The sequence below is a fragment of the Anas acuta genome, chromosome 4, assembly GCF_963932015.1.
Source record: "Anas acuta chromosome 4, bAnaAcu1.1, whole genome shotgun sequence".
NCBI lineage: Eukaryota > Metazoa > Chordata > Aves > Anseriformes > Anatidae > Anas > Anas acuta.
Window position 1 is genome coordinate 22,706,173 of NC_088982.1, and position 17,485 is coordinate 22,723,657.

At 34.7% G+C, this 17,485-nt stretch overlaps 1 protein-coding gene across 5 annotated transcripts in view; it reads right to left on the reverse strand.

The window, feature by feature from the left end:
• ARAP2 (ArfGAP with RhoGAP domain, ankyrin repeat and PH domain 2) overlaps window positions 1-17,485 on the reverse strand; it is a 127,746-nt gene that overhangs the window by 19,818 nt on the left and 90,443 nt on the right. For 3 of the 5 annotated variants that reach the window (XM_068680085.1, XM_068680087.1, XM_068680084.1), the window contains exons 25-28: window positions 12,537-12,611; window positions 11,895-12,012; window positions 6,931-7,059; window positions 2,272-2,411 (exon numbers count right to left, since the gene is read on the reverse strand). In XM_068680085.1, the coding sequence (XP_068536186.1) occupies window positions 2,272-2,411; window positions 6,931-7,059; window positions 11,895-12,012; window positions 12,537-12,611 (462 nt within the window). Of the gene's footprint in view, window positions 1-2,271; window positions 2,412-6,930; window positions 7,060-8,024; window positions 8,168-11,099; window positions 11,355-11,894; window positions 12,013-12,536; window positions 12,612-17,485 lie in introns of those variants that run through there. The other 2 variants (XR_011095894.1, XM_068680088.1) reach the window with 2 other exon arrangements.

A 17,485-nucleotide genomic window follows, 5' to 3' on the forward strand; every position in this document is an offset into this window, starting at 1 on the left:
TCACCTATGGGTAGGCTACAAAGAAATCAGCGAGGCTCTTCACAGTGGTACGCAATGGTAAGATGAAATGCAATTGGCATAATTTAAAACTAGAAAGGTTCAGATTGGATATAAAAAGAAACTTTTTTTCAGCGCTCATTGCTGGCCCTTCTGTGAACAGGAAGTTGGACTACAAAGGTTCCTTCTTACCCAAGTTATCCTATGATTCTTGGAAAAACTACCTTCAGCCAACCTACAACAGACACATTTCTCATACACCTAAGGTATGAGAAATTAAAGTGCCTTGAGGATGTCTTACTGGAAAAAAAAAGTGCATAAATCTACTACAGAACACAGTAACTCCTCTTTAGTACTACTAGGCCAAGTGGTTCAGGTTTATTTAAAGAAAGTATTTAACAAATTTTGTAATCCCTGTACAGAAAGTTACTGAAAGTTACTGTACAGAAAGTCTTTACTGTCCTGGCTTCCCAAATTTTCTGTCTTTATAGATTTTAATATCTAATATTTCACTGTGGAGGAAAAAAAAGGGAGACTATCCAGAATCATAAGCATTTAAGAAAAAAAACAAATACAGGATTTTATGTCTGGTCTTCTCATCTAACTTCCCACTCAAAGCAAAAATGCTGCCAAGATGAATAGACACCCATACAAAATGTATGATTTAATTAAACAACAGCACACTTCTCACAAAAAAATACAACTAAAAGAAGCTATTTTTCTGTGTGTAAGCATCTCTCTCAACAGCAGTACATTAAAGTGGTATGCTGCTTCTGCCAATTAGTGCAATATTGTAATTGAACATATAATATCATGCAAGCTTTCTACTTTTTTGATAATTGCTCCTGAACATAAGAAAGAAACACTTAACAGAATGTATCTCCACCTGCATATATAAACCTAATTTGCTGTTAATGAGAATTCATAAATTAATTAGCACATGCAGTCTTATTAAATGCAATTTTTCCATCTGCAGTCTCAACCATTTTTTAGAATTCATTTCTAAATATAACTTGAAATTAAACTGAAAGTATTAGTAGTGGATCAACATCTCTCAAAAGAAAGTAAAACAAACTGAAATAAACTTTTTTTTTTTTTAAAGAACAAAAACAAATGCAAAACCATTTAGAAGTAATACCATCAAAAACTCCACCTCAGTTTAGGAATTTAATGCTTTATGAAGCAGAATGGCTCAAAAAACAGATTGTAAAGTAGCACAATAATCATTTAAACTCTTTCCAAGATACTAATTAAAGGTTTTATGGACATATTAATATATTCTCACATGTCAATTCCAGTTCTACCAGTAAATTATGAGACAATTTTTGACATTCTGTGGTCATTTTATCTTGCGAGACTGTGGATATAATTTTAGTTAACAATATTTCTTTTGCATTAGTTTACTTTAGCAATGAATCTGTAAGCTTCTGTCTTAAAAAAAAAATTCCTCAGAGTACTTTATGGAGGTCATGAAGCCACACATTTGCTGGATGGGCAAAACCAGCAATCAGCAAAAATAAATTAAAATAATTTAAATTAAAATGTAGAATATATACATTTTTAACTAGAAATTTTCAAAATTAGCATAGTACACGTTGTATATTATATAGTTTTATACTTTAACGATGATTCCATACAGCCAAAAGCACTCTTCAGAGAAAACTCCCATGAAATATTAAATCCACCATTCTATTACGTGTGCTTAAACTTGCTTCTGTGAGATTCTGTGGTATAGCATCTATGCTGTTTTTTGCAGGACTGAGAATAAAGTGTGTAAGGAGTTCACATTTCACTTTTTAGTAACGAAGAGGAAAGACACGGTTGCTGGGATGCAGGAGATTTTGCTAGTGTATTGAGACGTTGCTTTCTATAATCTCTTCAATTATGAAGAGATGAATCAAGAACATTTGTAGGTTAAAAGAACCTTGTTGCTTGTAATTTCTGAAGGCTTTATGTGAGATACCATGAAAACCCAGCATGCAGCTCACTTAAGCTTCATATTGCATCTACTACTGCTACTACAGAATGCTTTCACAAACCTAAGTCACAGCACAAGCTGTAGACATTCCTGAACGTTTTTTAAAGCTTGTAATATTGCAACAACTGACACAATCTCCTTTTATTAAAACCTCTGTGAAATAGAAACATAAAAAATGCAGGTTCTAGATATTTTTTTAGTATCATAAGTGTTTATCTGTTTGTCTTCTCATTTCTATATGAAAAAGAAAGTTTAAAGGAGTCTTTATGGTTAAACTGATGAAGAGTTCATGGTACCTTCATATCCTTGTAAAGAAGCAAGTTTCCTTCCCGTAAGACAAAATAACGCTCTTGAAATTTGTTTCCAGACAGTAGTTTTGATGGTTCTTCTTTGTACTTTAGATAGCCAGCTTTCACACTACCTTTCACGTTTTTCTCTACCAAGAAAATAAAATGCTTTTTATTAGGAGATACAACAACACTGGATGCTGCTATGTTTAAGTGCTCCTAGTATTACTGTTTATCAAAAGACTAAAACTACAATTATTTTTTTTCTCTCATTATGTAGTAAGGGATGGCATTCTTAAATATTGACACAATGAATATTTTAATTATGGAAATAAAACCTTCAATCTTTACATTCTTTACCCTTCTGTTAAAGAACCTGTAGACAGATATTCTACACATGATTATTTCGGAAGAACACCAACATTCCAATAGTGAAATATGTAGTACTTACTGCATTAGGTGCATGCTTGCACATGCACAAAAAAGCAGGTGAGTAATAATCAGACTCAAACATCTGATTATGCAAATACGCTTTAAAGCGCATGTATCAAAACCTGGTTATACTATGAAACTGAGTAAGATTCTGCTATTTTTTGTATAGGGTAGTGAGACTTCAGGGCTAGCCTGAAAAGTTCTGTCTCAATCCCATTTTTCACAATGGCTGAAAAACTGCTGTTTAAAGACTCTGAATTACATTATTCCTCTTACTAACCCTAATTATTTGAAAAAAATAAGAATTAAAAATCATGAATCCAATTCCCTCTTGCTTTATATCTTTGTGCAAACTGGACCTATGAAACATATTTTAAATATACTGTAAATTAAAAAAGATATTAAACTTTGATTTAATCAGAAAGCCAAACTACATTCTAATCAGCACGCTTGCCATTAAAAGAAAATCTCAAAAGAAAATTTCCCAGTATTTTCATTAGTTTAGGATAGAATCTAGAACAAGAATCAATACATATCAAAAACTTAAATCAAAAGTTACATTTCTTCAGTTGTCTGTGCAAACATACAGTTAAAAAAAAAAAGAGCATGTTCTCTCACTGCCACTCTATTTGTTTCATGTTCAGAGTACAAAATGAATCCACATCATGAGCATTTTTTTTAAAAAAAAAAACATACAGCACACTTTCAAATCTGTACCAAATTGGAGTATTTTATATTTCTATATACAGCTCTAAAAAAAAAAAAAAATCTAAAATTTTCAGCATTAGCAAATCTAGGAACAATCAATACTTAGAAAGATCTTTGAAAAGCTTGAAGAAAAAAAAACAGTTCTCTACATTAATTTTCTGTATTCTTTAAAAGCCAGTATTTCATACAATAAATCTAAAATAATTGGGGTGTGCCCTAACCATTTTTCAGATATAAACTTTGCAAAACATGCAAGGCTTTCCAGAACTTTGCAGCTAGTAGGAACCAGATGCACTCAATCCATTCAGGATTGATCCACATACAGTACAGAAGTTTGCGTTTCAAAGAATCTCTCTGAATAATAGCTCCTGGTTCTCAGAAATCAATGCTTCCCACTCAAATTAAACAATTCTTTCCCAGGAAAAATTCAAGTACCTATACACAAACTTTATAGTGGATCTATTCTCTCACATTTTGATATAGAATAGAACTTGAATATGGTAAACTTTTATGTAAGGAAAAGAAAAAGGGTCTTGAAATATAACTACACTATACTAAGCATCTCTTATACCAAAATACAATGCACAGCCTGCCCTTCTGAACAGCACTTGAAAGACAATGCTCCTTCAACAAGCATCAAACGCTATAGAATAAATTGTCAAGAGAGAATAGCTAAAGGTTTGGAGGAAAGTGGAAAAATCACCACAAATTTTCTAAAAATACTGAAACAAAATGAAGTGTTTGTTTTTTCCCTTGATAAGGAAAACAGATTTCTAGACAAGAGAAAAATATACAACTAGGCCTCAGTACATTTGCTATTGTACAACATGATAAATTTGTTTAAAATGGAAAAAATGAGAAAGAGTTATAAAAAAGGAGAAAGTACTATGTAAAGGAAATTACTATGTAAAGGAAATGTGGGAATTTTTACTGACAGGGAAGACAAAGGTAAGTTGCCAGGATGAAATGAGGCTAAGAGTTGTTCCTCTAGGTTCACTATTGAACTAACGTTATTTCATATATTATTAAGGCCTCTGGAAGGAAAAAAAAGTGCTGATGACACAAAGCTCTGAGGTAACATTAACAGAGGAAAAAAGGTCTGGAGTATCATAATTTAGTCTGTAAGATTCTAACATAAATCAGAGAAACAAAGGAAATTAATGGATTTCAATTATAAACATAAATATGATCACAGCCCTACTGGTTTTACTGAAGAGGAGGACAGCCATTTGTATGGGCTGAATCCACTGTTAAAAACCACACTTCACATAGCATTGATTGGACATCTGAACTCAGTCCTACTGCTCAGTTAGTGAGGACGAATTACCCACATAAAGAAGGTAAAAGACTAACAAGGGTAAGGTCTTCCTCCCTCTCCCTATGCCAGCATCTGTACTTTGAGATGGAAAGCTCCAGCTGCTGTCTCCCCCTGGAAACTGAAGGCCAACTCTGATGGCCTGATCCTGTATCTTTCCTCACTCTGTTACCATCTAGTGATGCAAATACAATGTTGATCTAAAACTCTTTTTGACTTAAAATAACCACTTATTTGTTTTAAGCGTACATATACAGGTACAAGATAAGAAACAATAAACATGTAAATTTCTGCAACTACAAAACGTGGATGAATGCTGCAGACTTCTCTGCATCTTTGCCAACACAACGCATACACTGTTTTGCTGAAGCTAATGAATGTGTATTAGCTCCTCATTATTGTTAATGTTTCAGAGCAAATTTAGAAGCTAGTCTCAGAACCTCAGAGATGAAATGACTACAGAACTGTTTGTTATTTTAAACATCTTTATATTACTATAACAAGAAGCAGTTAGAAAAAGTAAAGCTTTAGAAACCTATTCACCATATGAAAGCTCCGTAAAATGGGAATTTCACATTCAAGAAAAGATTTTTGTTATACATGAGGTTACTCTGCTACATCAGGTTTGCAGAAATCAACACCAGAAATTAACAATATGGCAGGGACTTTTCCCTACAAACCACTAGGAAAACCCACAAATTATTTAATAAGGTTTTAATTATTTTAATACCAAAAAATGAGACAAATTTAAACATTCAGTCATCAAAAGCCAGTGTGCCTAGACCAATGTCAAACTGAAAAGAATTGATTCCAACTCAATTACTTAAATGTGTTGGGGGAACAAATGGGTGTAGAAAGCAGAAGAGAAGGAGGAGGGCAAATGGCAGTTCTCCCTTTTAGATAGAACTGCATTTTGTAAATTGAACTTCAGACATTAGCCTCGTCCTTACGTTTTTCTCAGAGCAGTTGTTCGTGCACAGTCCTTAGGACCCATTCCCTTTTTCTGATTATACATGAACACATAGTGAGGTGATGGGAGTTCATATATCAAGTATTTAATGAACTAGGCCATTTCTCTCTATTCAGTATCTGCTGCAACACATTTAGAGATAGTGAAACTCAAACATAAAAGCCATGTACAGCACCCTCGTTAAGGTTTGTTCATATCTGTGGAATATGCTTTTGCAGGAAAAGAGAATGATGAAAGAAAGCTACTACTTTCAGAAGCATAATAGCGTAACTTTTACTTCTTGAAATTGAGACAGAATGGACATGCTGATGAAGAAATTAATATTTCTGTTTATGGGTAAGAAATCTACAAGAGAAAAAGTGATTATATATTTGAATAAGTCATTAGATTAAATCAGCTGGGCATTAAACCAGGCAACACAAGTCAGCATTGCATGTTTCACAGTGACAACACACAGGATTTCAACTGCTTTAAAATGACAGGGTAGTCATTTTTGGACGTTTAACTTCTAAACTCCTGCTTCCCTCAGAGTGAATACTACACATTTCTACATGGGAGATTTAACTCCAGGTATTATGCAGGGAAAAAAAAATGACTGGGGGAGCTTGTAAATCTTATTTTTCCACTTTATATTTGACATGTGTTTCCTTTCAAGTGTCAGATCTAAACTTCTCATCCTTTTTAAAAGCCACATGCTGTACATAAGTCATTCAGTTGTTTAAGTCACTCAAATTAGCTTGGAGGCATAGAAACACATACCAGAAATTATAACATACTTTATATAATTATATAAAAATATACATACTTAATACATAATATGCACACTGTGTGTATATATATACACACATACATACACATATATAGTCCACCCACATAGAGACAGAGTATATATATCGAAGGACTGTGCAGAATTGTACTGAAGCAGTCTCAAATAGTAGTCTCAAGCTCCACGTTTCACAAACTGCAGAATGCAGGGTTTCTGTTTACGTAAACTCACACGGCAGAGCTTATAGTTTCTAAAACACAGAAATGATGTATTTTTTGTTCTACAAGAAAGTCAGCATAACCCTTAGTAAAACGGAAACTTCTATAAAATACTGGTAATTTGAGTGTTCTGGAACACATAAGAATCTATATTAAGACATCTATAACAGAATTGTGTTTCTACATGAAATACCTAATTTACAAAAACAAAACAAAACAAAAAAACAAACAGAAGAGGATATATACAAAAGATACATACCACTGTAGAGTTTCATCATGTCTGTTGTTAGAAATCTCTTTATTATCAGATATGCAGTGCCAGGCTCTGGTAGTGAACTCCAGTGGAGAACCTGTTCTAGAACATTCTCTGTATAATGCAGTGGACGTTCTGAAAAATGCCCAGAAAAAAAAAAAAAGCTGAAATAAGAAAATCAAGACTGTAGACCCTTAGAAGTTACACGTGCACTGCTTGTTTCATTCACTTTAAGCTACAGGAGAACATGCTTTCAAAATAAGGCAATTAAGCACTTCATTGACTTTCTGCAGCAACACCTTTGGTGGCAAGATCTGCTTAGGTAATGAGTATCAAACTGAAGAAGCAAAAGTCAAATGTTCAACAATTCTTTTGTATTTAGTTATTAGTATTTCCTTCAGTAGAGATACTAAAACACTCTTTTCAAACTAATACAAAGGTTAGAAATTATCACAGGGAATATGTAAATACAATCAGACAGCAGTCAATCACCACAGCTACTAACATTCTGTGAAAAAACACGCACACATACACATCCAAAAAACACACCTAAACAAGAAACAAACAAAAAAACACACACAAAACAACAACAGAAAACTAATTTGGAACATAATGGAAAAAAAAGTAGAAGTACTGGCATAGATTGTGTTGTCTGTTAAAGACCAAAGCAGGCTAAGGCAGACCCTTCGTTTTGTTACATTCCTTTGAACTGAAAGGGAAAAGCATTTAGTTTTACTGATTCTTCTCCCTATCGATGTGGCTGGGGAATTTCCAGACTTGCACTTTTAAATCCCAACCCCAGGTGAAGAGAACAAGATTAAAATATAAATTGATGAAAGCATGACTAGACTGTGTGAGGGCACTTTAACATACTGGTTGCTGAAACATATATTTGACAACACATCCATCCTAAAAAGAGAAACCCTGATACCCTTCCATAGGATTGAAACACTGGAGTGATACAGAAGCGTGATACAAAAGCCCAATCAGTACTCTATTCTACAAACTACAGTTCATATACAAGTGAAACTTGGGCAGACACTGCTAACAGGCCCTAAATGCACATTACCAGATCCAGCAGAAATATGAAAGCGACATACACTGCAGCGCAGTCTCTGGTATCACACTAGGCAATCCTGATGTGGATGGAGAGAGAGTCCACAGCAGTTTCCCTCTATAAGGTACCGGTCTCTAAATAATTGCTCCTCCATGAACACACCCAAGGACTCTCAGCAGTAAGCACCTATGGAAAGCACAAAACCTCAACAACGGCTTTGCAAGACGCAACTAGAGCAGTGGATGCATTTTCACTCCAAAAAGTGACTTTTCCACAGATTCCAAGCTCCCATTTGCTTACAAACTTATGTGGGTCAACGCTTGAGAAAAGCTGAGTACAACTCCTGGAAAGTCACGCCTTTGTGACGCTGTCACATAGGGTCAGGCAGTCTAGCCCTGTATCTCTTGGGCACTGATGGGATAGGATGATGCCATAATCTCATTTTTCACTTCTGCTACGGTAGATGAGTCTGAAATGTCAACAGCTGCTTTGAGACTGTCCAGCACCATGCTCTAGCAGAACACATTTTCCCGAACACCAGGGCTCCAGAAAGCAGCAGCCAAAACAACACACTGCTAAGTGGCTGAGAAAAACAGCGGTTGGTTTGCAATGCAAAACAATTACCTTACCTATAGACTTGTTATATCACTTAAATAAAGATTTTGTTGTTCAGACATAACAACAAAGCAGCCTAACAAAAATACCAATCACCACTTTATAATTCAATTTCTTCTGGCTCTTTTGCTTTAAATGATCCAACTTTTTCTATTTCTTTTCAACTTTTAGGAAACAGTCAACTCTTTGATGCGACAAAGTTAAAAACAACTTGTTGCCTTTGTGCAAGAAAGAAAAATCCATTTTAAGGAGAGTAACTTGACAAATCAAAGGCAAGAAACTGGCAAATCACCACATCTTCCTAGAACACCAGCACTCCCAGAGTAAACACCTACTGTCGTATTTATAGTTACATTTAAGACCATCTGTCATCATGGATTACATGGTACATAAATCATCATGCTGAAATGCATTAGCTATTTTACTGGCAACACACCTCATTTACAAGCTATCCATCAAGCACAAATTACTAAAAAAATATACACCCTATTTTGTAAAAGCATATGGTACTGTACATTCTGCATTAGGTTAGATAAAATTATCAATTATTTCAAAATTTCTATATGCAAATAATCTAGTTGATATTTAATACTGCAATTTCAGTATTTCAAACAGCAAGCAGTCAACACATACATCCAATTACCCTCTTACTTAGGTCATCATATGCTGGTAAATAGCCAAAACCAGTCATTTTAGTCTTAAGCAGCAATAAATATCAGGAGAAAATTACTTTTTACAAAATATAAGCATATAATTTTCCTGACTTCTCAGGGTTCATTCTTAGGGCAGTAAGTCTTAAAAAAAAAAAAAAAGTAACATAACTCTCATAAAACTTCAGGATTGAGTGCAATGAACCACTATCACCATGTAATGGACAGGTACCAGACTACAGTGGGAACGCTATCAGAAAATTAATTTATGTCATAAATGTACTATGGTCTAATGAACATTTGAAACAAATAAACAAACTTTGTTTCTGTCATGACATGTTAAAATCACAACTTACCTGTAAATGATTTCAGTAATGTACCATTCAATGATACCTGTTAGCTGATGCTAGTAAGAACAACTTAACAACAGCAAAGACTCATTTTTGGTTATTTTGTGACATATTTAAATTAAATATTACATAGAACCAATTTTCATAGAATCATAGAATCATAGAATATCCTGAGTTGGAAGGGACCCTCAAGGATCATCAAGTCCAACTCTTGACACCGCACAGGTCTACCCAAAAGTTCAGACCATGTGACTAAGTGCACAGTCCAATCTCTTCTTAAATTCAGTCAGGCTCGGTGCAGTGACCACTTCCCTGGGGAGCCTGTTCCAGTGTGCAACCACCCTCTCTGTGAAGAACCCCTTCCTGATGTCCAGCCTAAACTTCCCCTGCCTCAGCTTAACCCCGTTCCCGCGGGTCCTGTCACTGGTGTTAATGGAGAAAAGGTCGCCTGCCTCTCGACACCCCCTTACGAGGAAGTTGTAGACTGCGATGAGGTCTCCCCTCAGCCTCCTCTTCTCCAGGCTGAACAGGCCCAGTGCCCTCAGCCGTTCCTCGTACGTCGTCCCCTCCAGGCCTTTCACCATCTTCGTAGCCCTCCTCTGGACACTCTCCAACAGTTTCATGTCCTTTTTATACTGTGGTGCCCAGAACTGCACACAGTACTCGAGGTGAGGCCTCACCAGCGCAGAGTAGAGCGGGTTATTTTCTTTCTGTTTCAGGCTTCTGAAAATCTGCCAGATTCAGCCATAATACCAGTGGAGTATTCCCTGGTAAATGCCTGTTACTATATGCATTATTTTTCAGCTTTTTTCATTTAGTTTGTCTGTTCCAATGATTCCTCCACAAAAGGAGGAATCCTTCCTCCTCCATGAAGGAGATATTTCACCAACATAGTCTCGACTACTTGGAGGTAGGTGTTGAATTAGGACTTGACTTCCTCCAAGTTTTGTTTTATTTTTGCTATATCATTTTCTACTGTGCTCTGTAAATCTCTCGTTTGAATAGGATACATTTGAATTCCTTAACAATACTGATAAACCAATATAGAGCCAGCAGTGTCTCTCTGCTAACTTAATTTTGCCATTCTCACAGTAACTAACTTAAAAAACCTTTCCAGTTCACTAAAACACTGATTGTTATATGCAAATACCCCAAGAATCTGCCGTAAGTCCTGTCTTTTGTACTTCCTTTTACATTCTCTTGACAATATCTAGTTTAGCTTTCATTTTCCAGTGTTATATATCAAGATCAAGAAAATAAAAAATCCCTCTTCAAGCCTCCGTTACTCAATCAAAAGACATAGGAATTCTAGAGTCATCAGGACTCTTCCAAAGATAACAGATGCTAGCATTGTTTGTCAGTTGACACCCACATCTGTGAATCAGGAAATGAACCCTATGTCACAAGTCTATGTAACATCACCACAAGACTGTAAGATGTAAAGAGGTTCCAGGACCATTCAGTTTAAGAGCAACTTCGCATGAAACGCTAATAGAGGCTGCCTTTTTTTTTTTTTTTTTTTTTTTTTTTACTAAAAGTATATTTCTGTCCCTCAGGTATTTTTCAAAGATCAGGGGACACTGATAATTCATCAAAATAAATTGTTTAATAATAACAACAAATCCCACAATTTTTATTTTGAATATCTCTAATAATGAAGTTCAGGCTCCAACATGCATAAACCAATCCCAACATTGAAAGTTTTTATGGTACGTGAACATTGTGACCTTGTGACTTTTGCCTCTGTTGGAAGCAGAACTGGAAAACAAATGTTTCAAGGGTGTGTTACCTACGTAATGCCACTGGCAATAAACACAGGATTACACAATCTTATGCTTTTTTTTTGTTTGTTTGTTTACACACTTAAATAACTGACTAAATTAAAGATAAAAAAAAGGTCCTTTTCCCCAAGTATTGCATAGATTTTTCTCATTCCGTTTTCTGGAAAACATTATTCCTTATACAGTCAACTACTGACCTATTGAAAATATGTTTCTTACTTGTCATTCATTGGCAAGACGTATTTTTCTGTAGCTGATGGCTAATGAACTGTAAGCCAAAGTAATACAAAAATTTTTTTTGATCACCAAATTATAAGCATTTGAAAACAATTCATTGAATTAATTTTGACAAAGTTTAGAAAGAAATCATGCAGATGTCACAGTACCCAGATATAAAACAGCATGAAAGCTATTTTTTTTTTTAATTTCTATAAAAATTTTAAGTAACTCTTTAAATAACCTTTTGATATGTTAAATCTTGAAAATGATAAAAATTTGATGAACAAGAATCACTAACCTAGCTCTCCATTTTCAAGTACTTCAAAAGCAGCCCAGATGTCATCTTTGTTGGGAGTAATGTTTTTGATTCCTAAAACATCATTAGTTAATTCTTCTGCTTCTGTCAAAGGTGATACCTGTAATACAAATCGTGTCAGTTTATACTGTATTACACTTACTGTTTCCTGATTTTTTTTCACTAAAGTCTTCCTCCTTGAGTTTGCTAAACAAAAAATAAAATAAAAAATGCTGGGATTCACAGAGCTGGAAATCACTAAAAATAATACAGATTACTTTTTTTTTTTCTTTTGCTTTTCTTTAATCCCAGTAATGTGTATTCCTATTTTAAGGAACAGCATTCACTGGGTTAATTTGCAACTTGCGTTGCAGCCATAGGACAATGAAAATTTATACCACTGCTTACTGCAATAAAACTAAAGGAGGATGTCTCTGCTTTGAAACTGTATGATAACCTTCTCTTTAAAAATGCACGTTAAAAAGTCTTCATAAAATTTAGGTACACAGATAATAAAATAGTTTTAAAATAATAGTCATAGATACAAAATCATACTTTCATATGTAGTTACAAAGGTAAGTAAGAAAATATATTTTACATACTTTATGAGAAAGTGTTTGGTTTAAATCACTTCTGTATTCTCACCCTGATTATAATACTACAGTCTGGCTCCTTTCTTTCCACATAAACTTCAATCAGCAAATCTCCAGCCTGGGAAACCTGAAGGAAAGTAACAACAAAAATACAAGAAAGTCTTAACAAATATTTAAAATAATCTTTTAAACTGGGAAAGTAAAAAGATTATTTAGCAGATGTGCTAGAACCTACTGAACATGAACTTCTTTCCCCCTTATCTAAAAAACACTCCCCAAGTACATGCCAATTGGAAAGTCTGCACTACATTCATTAGCAAAAGGAAAGAAAAATTATATTCTCACATTCAAAGGAAAAATTCAAACCCTGACTAAATCCAAAGTATTCATTTATTCAAGAAGCAGACTGAACCAATATATGTTCAAGTGGGAAAACTACGGATGACATAACATAAACAGAAATTTAAAATTGACATGAGTGTACTAGTATCTAGCACACTAGTGGTAACATACTAGGCTGTATTAGTATCTTAAACCATCAGAACCATAATTCTGCTTTAAATAAGCCAGGCACATTTCAGAGCCAAAACAGATTAATAGAATTTAAGACCATGAAATACAAAAGGACAGCAGCAAAAAATAAAATGAGTCAGTTAAAAATGACAGGAAAAATTACTAATACCAGAATATTACAGCCCAAAAGTCATTTGTATACATCCAGATAATTGGGACCCATTACTACGAAGACTATATTTATGATTATTAATCACAATGAAAGCTTGTCACCACATGTTTAAAAAAGGAATCAAAACACATGTTCTTGGTATCAACCTCTATTAAAGATAGCTTTTTGATTTTTTTAGACCAGATACCCAAATTTTTATGTAAAAGCTACCACGGAATAATTAGATGACATGCAAACGTAAGCAAAATATATTACATAATAGTTTAATATACATAATTAAGAACATCGAATAATATGAACCTTACACAGAAACTCAGAAGACAGTAAATTCAGCATTTTATGATCAAGGAAAAAAAAGTTAATTCATGTGAAAGAATATAGTATTTTTCTCTCGTTGCTAAGTTTGCTCATCTATGGCAATAAAATTACCTTCTTGGATGAGAAATTACTTACTTTTATACAGTTAAAACTGTCTAGCTCTTTGCCTGCTCACGTTCCCTTGCAATGTAATCATACGTGTCTTCAAAAGATTGCAATTCAGCCCAGTAATAAAAATACTTTCTAAAACTAAAACCATGATGAAGATCAGTACATGGGAAGAAAAAATAAGGTAGAAAACTGGGCTTTTCAGCAGGTGTATCCTTTTATTAATATGCCAATATAAAAAATTAATAATGAAATTTACATTAAGAATACCAATTTGTGTCAACTCTGAGAACAATATTTGTAGTGATTTTACTTATTTACATATTAACAAAATTCAAAGGAAGAGGCCAAGAAAAGTAAAAACTACATTATATGCAGAGTAAGATATGGAGAAAATGATAAGAACAGGCAAGCTTTAAGATACATTTTGACTAGTTTACAGAAGCTGAAACTACATTTCCATGGAAAAATAAATGGCAGCACTCAATTTTATAAAACATTAAAGTCACCATTTTCCAGAATGTTAAAGTTAGTTTAGCCTCTGAGAATAGAAAACTAATGGAAACATTTGTGAGGAAAAACATTACAAAGCTACTTTGAAGAAAGCTTCTTAATTATAGTGGCATAGACTCAAAAAAAGCTCATTTAGTTGTAAAATTTGCTTTTCAGATGGTATTACAGAGAAAGGTTAGAAAAAAAGAATGAAGCTGACATTTGATTTCCACTGGGCTCATGTAAACAACCGTATGGAGAGAAAATGTGCTGTAAATTACAGCAGCAAACAGAAACAGCTGGCCTAAGTATATAGTGGACAGAAAATGAAGAGCGGCTAATGAAGTGCCACCTGGAAAGGAACTGCAATGACATTTCAGACATAAGAACTTCCAGGCCTTCAACAGAAATTTGCTTTAGTTGCTCTTCTCTGAACGTTCTGCAAGACCAGCCTGGAGATAATTTTTCTATAACAACTTATATACTCAAATCTATTAAGTATTCGCAACACTGATTTCCCCTGCAAACACATGTACATTTTGATGCAATAATGTCAGACAATCAGATGTTAAATGGAAAGGATTCTTACACAGAATTCTTAATTATAATTGCTTGATATTTAAGTTGCCAGCCACCACTCTGTACCATGTCGTCAATTTTACCAGTAGCTGGAAGGACATCCAAAAAAGTTCCCAAAGAGCTAGTCCAGTGTCCAGGCTATATGGTCTGCAAATGCAAGTCTTGCATATGCATGGCCTTGCAAACTGCTCAGAGGCTATATGATTACAGGCAATGACCCAGAGGAAGAAAGCAGCTGAGAAGAGTAGGTTTCAGCATACTCCTTCATTTCACTGAAATATTGGAAGATATTTGAAAGATACACTGTCCCACCTAGCCATTCTACTCTGAAGATGCTTAACCCTATCTCAGGTCTGTACTGAGAAGTATAGTTAACGGCAATTGGCTGGGGTCATAGCATTGATGAAGGCATCTCTGCCTGATGAAGGAAATGAAATGCTCTTCCTTTTAAACAGCAGCAGTTTTAAATAAGAGTATATGGACAAGCCTGGTAAAATCTAAAATGTGTGTGTGAATATAATGCAGCCTTCTGAAATTCTGAGTAATATGTACTTGGTATTCATGATAGAAGCTAATACTATAAAACGTAATAAAGAGGAAGGTCATACTTTTTCAAAAGAACTTAGTATTAGCCCAGGTCCATCTCTAATATATTTTGCCAACCAATCCTGCTAATGACAACAAGCACAGTCAGGGAAATGTTGGATTCCTCTTGGGAAAAATTGTATATAAAATCTCAAAACATCCTTGTAATCATCCAGAAGCAGCTTCATTAATCAGGGGGCTTTAGGCAGTAAATACTTTGGAATAAAAGCAATTGCCCCAGTTTTGATCAGACTCACTCCCTTCTGTATTGAAGTGGTCCAAGACATTAAGCACACATGTATTTCATATGTTATGTGCAGATGGAATTTCAGAAAAATGTATTTTTAAATTGAAATGCTAGTAGCATTAAAATTGCCTGCTACAGAAAAATCGGCAACTGGCACAAAATGTTCCACTGCTTAATTCAGAGGGGGGAAAATGTTCATAGCTGCAATCAAATTGCCACAAATGGCAATCAGGCTCTTGAGTAAAACAGCTGAGGAATGGAGTCCAAATAGGGGCAACAGGCTGACTGAAAAGAGAGAATGCATTTCCTAACCTTAAAGGCAGTTCAAACTTCAGTTTATCAATTATGAAAAAGTACAGGTTTTGTTCTAATGTCTACTGCTTGTTTAGAAAGTTAAAAAGAATAAGGTCATCATCTCTCTGAGGCAAGTGCTCCTAAATAACTAAGGTCTCCTGAGTTCATGCTTGCTAGCTTGACTTGTCATCACTCTTCTTCCAGGAAATGCCACGCAGAGTAAAGATACCAGTGGTTTGATAAGATCCAAAATAATTTTCTAATTCAAACTCACCATTTCATGTTTTCTGATACAATATTGACAAAGATTAATTAATATAATCCAGCAGCTCAATTACTTATTTTCCTCATAATGGATTGAGGAAACATGTAACAAATAGTGAAAACTGATGTTTTTCAAGTAGGAATTACTTCAGATGCCCAATTTTAAACTGCCTTAGTGACCAATTTTGTTCTAGGAATTTTCCATTACTTATTATCTTTGTAGGGAGAGAAACATCAATGACAGCTTTTGGTTAGGATCACTGTCCTGTCTGAGAAACAGAGAAGTCAATTATCTTCTATACTACTTTCCATTTTTTCCCAATTGAGTCCATTTTAAAGCATAAAGCTATAAATCAATGCACACAATTTATAGCAAACATCCATTTTGCCTAGACAATACAAATAATATAGCATAAGATGTCTATTAAGACTTAATGGTAAAATATTTATAGAAAAGAAGAAGAGGGGGTAATTTACTGTAATGTTTTTTCATTAAAAGCCTATTTTTCTGCTTCTTTTTCACTTTGCAATTTTCCAATGTACAGGTACTTCTGATGCATTCTTCCTTTGCATAACGGTTCATATGGAAATCCATTCTGCTTGCCACTTTAATATAAATCTTTTGTTCACATAAGGTCTTGAGCAATGCAAAAAGGGACTAACCAGATTTTTTGGTCTTTAATTTCACAGTAGCAAACTTTAAAACAATCATTTATGTACATGTGTGCCCAAGAAATTAGCTTTTTCTATTTAAACGTGGTACCCAAGGTTCCTTCGTGCCACCTTGGTAAAGCTGAAGAGCTTCGTTTGTCTTATCAAAAACTCATCCAGGATATACTGAGGATGAGCCCAGAGGCAGTAATTTGAATTCACTTTTCCAAGCCAGTGCCATAACAAATAGGTTCTAAGTTATTCAAAGTGATTGTAAAGTTGTGGAGAAGTGCACCTCAGGCAAGGTTAGCTCTCATGCACCAAAGATGTTCAGACTTTCATGGTTCCTCATGGTACACAAATGCAAGACTTCATGCCAAAAAAAAAAAAAAAAAAAGCACAATGGTGAGACAGATATCATAGCTGTAGTGTAACAGAACTTTCTCTAAAAATTATCTGGAAATGCAGCATTGAATAGAGCAAACATTTACAGGTGGGTAATGTGATTAGGTAAAATGTCAGCGATCATAGAATCATTATGGTTGGAAAAGACCTTCAACTGATCATCTGATCCAACCACCACCCTACTACCAACATCACCCACTAAACCATGTCCCTAAGCACCAAGTTGAACCTTAAACAGCCAAAGGATGGTGATGCCACCATTTCCTTGGGCAACCTGTTCCAATGCCTGACTACTCTTTCTGAGAAGGAATGTCTCCTCATTTCCAACCTAAACCTCCCCTGGCACAACTTGAGGCCATTCCCTCTAGTCCTA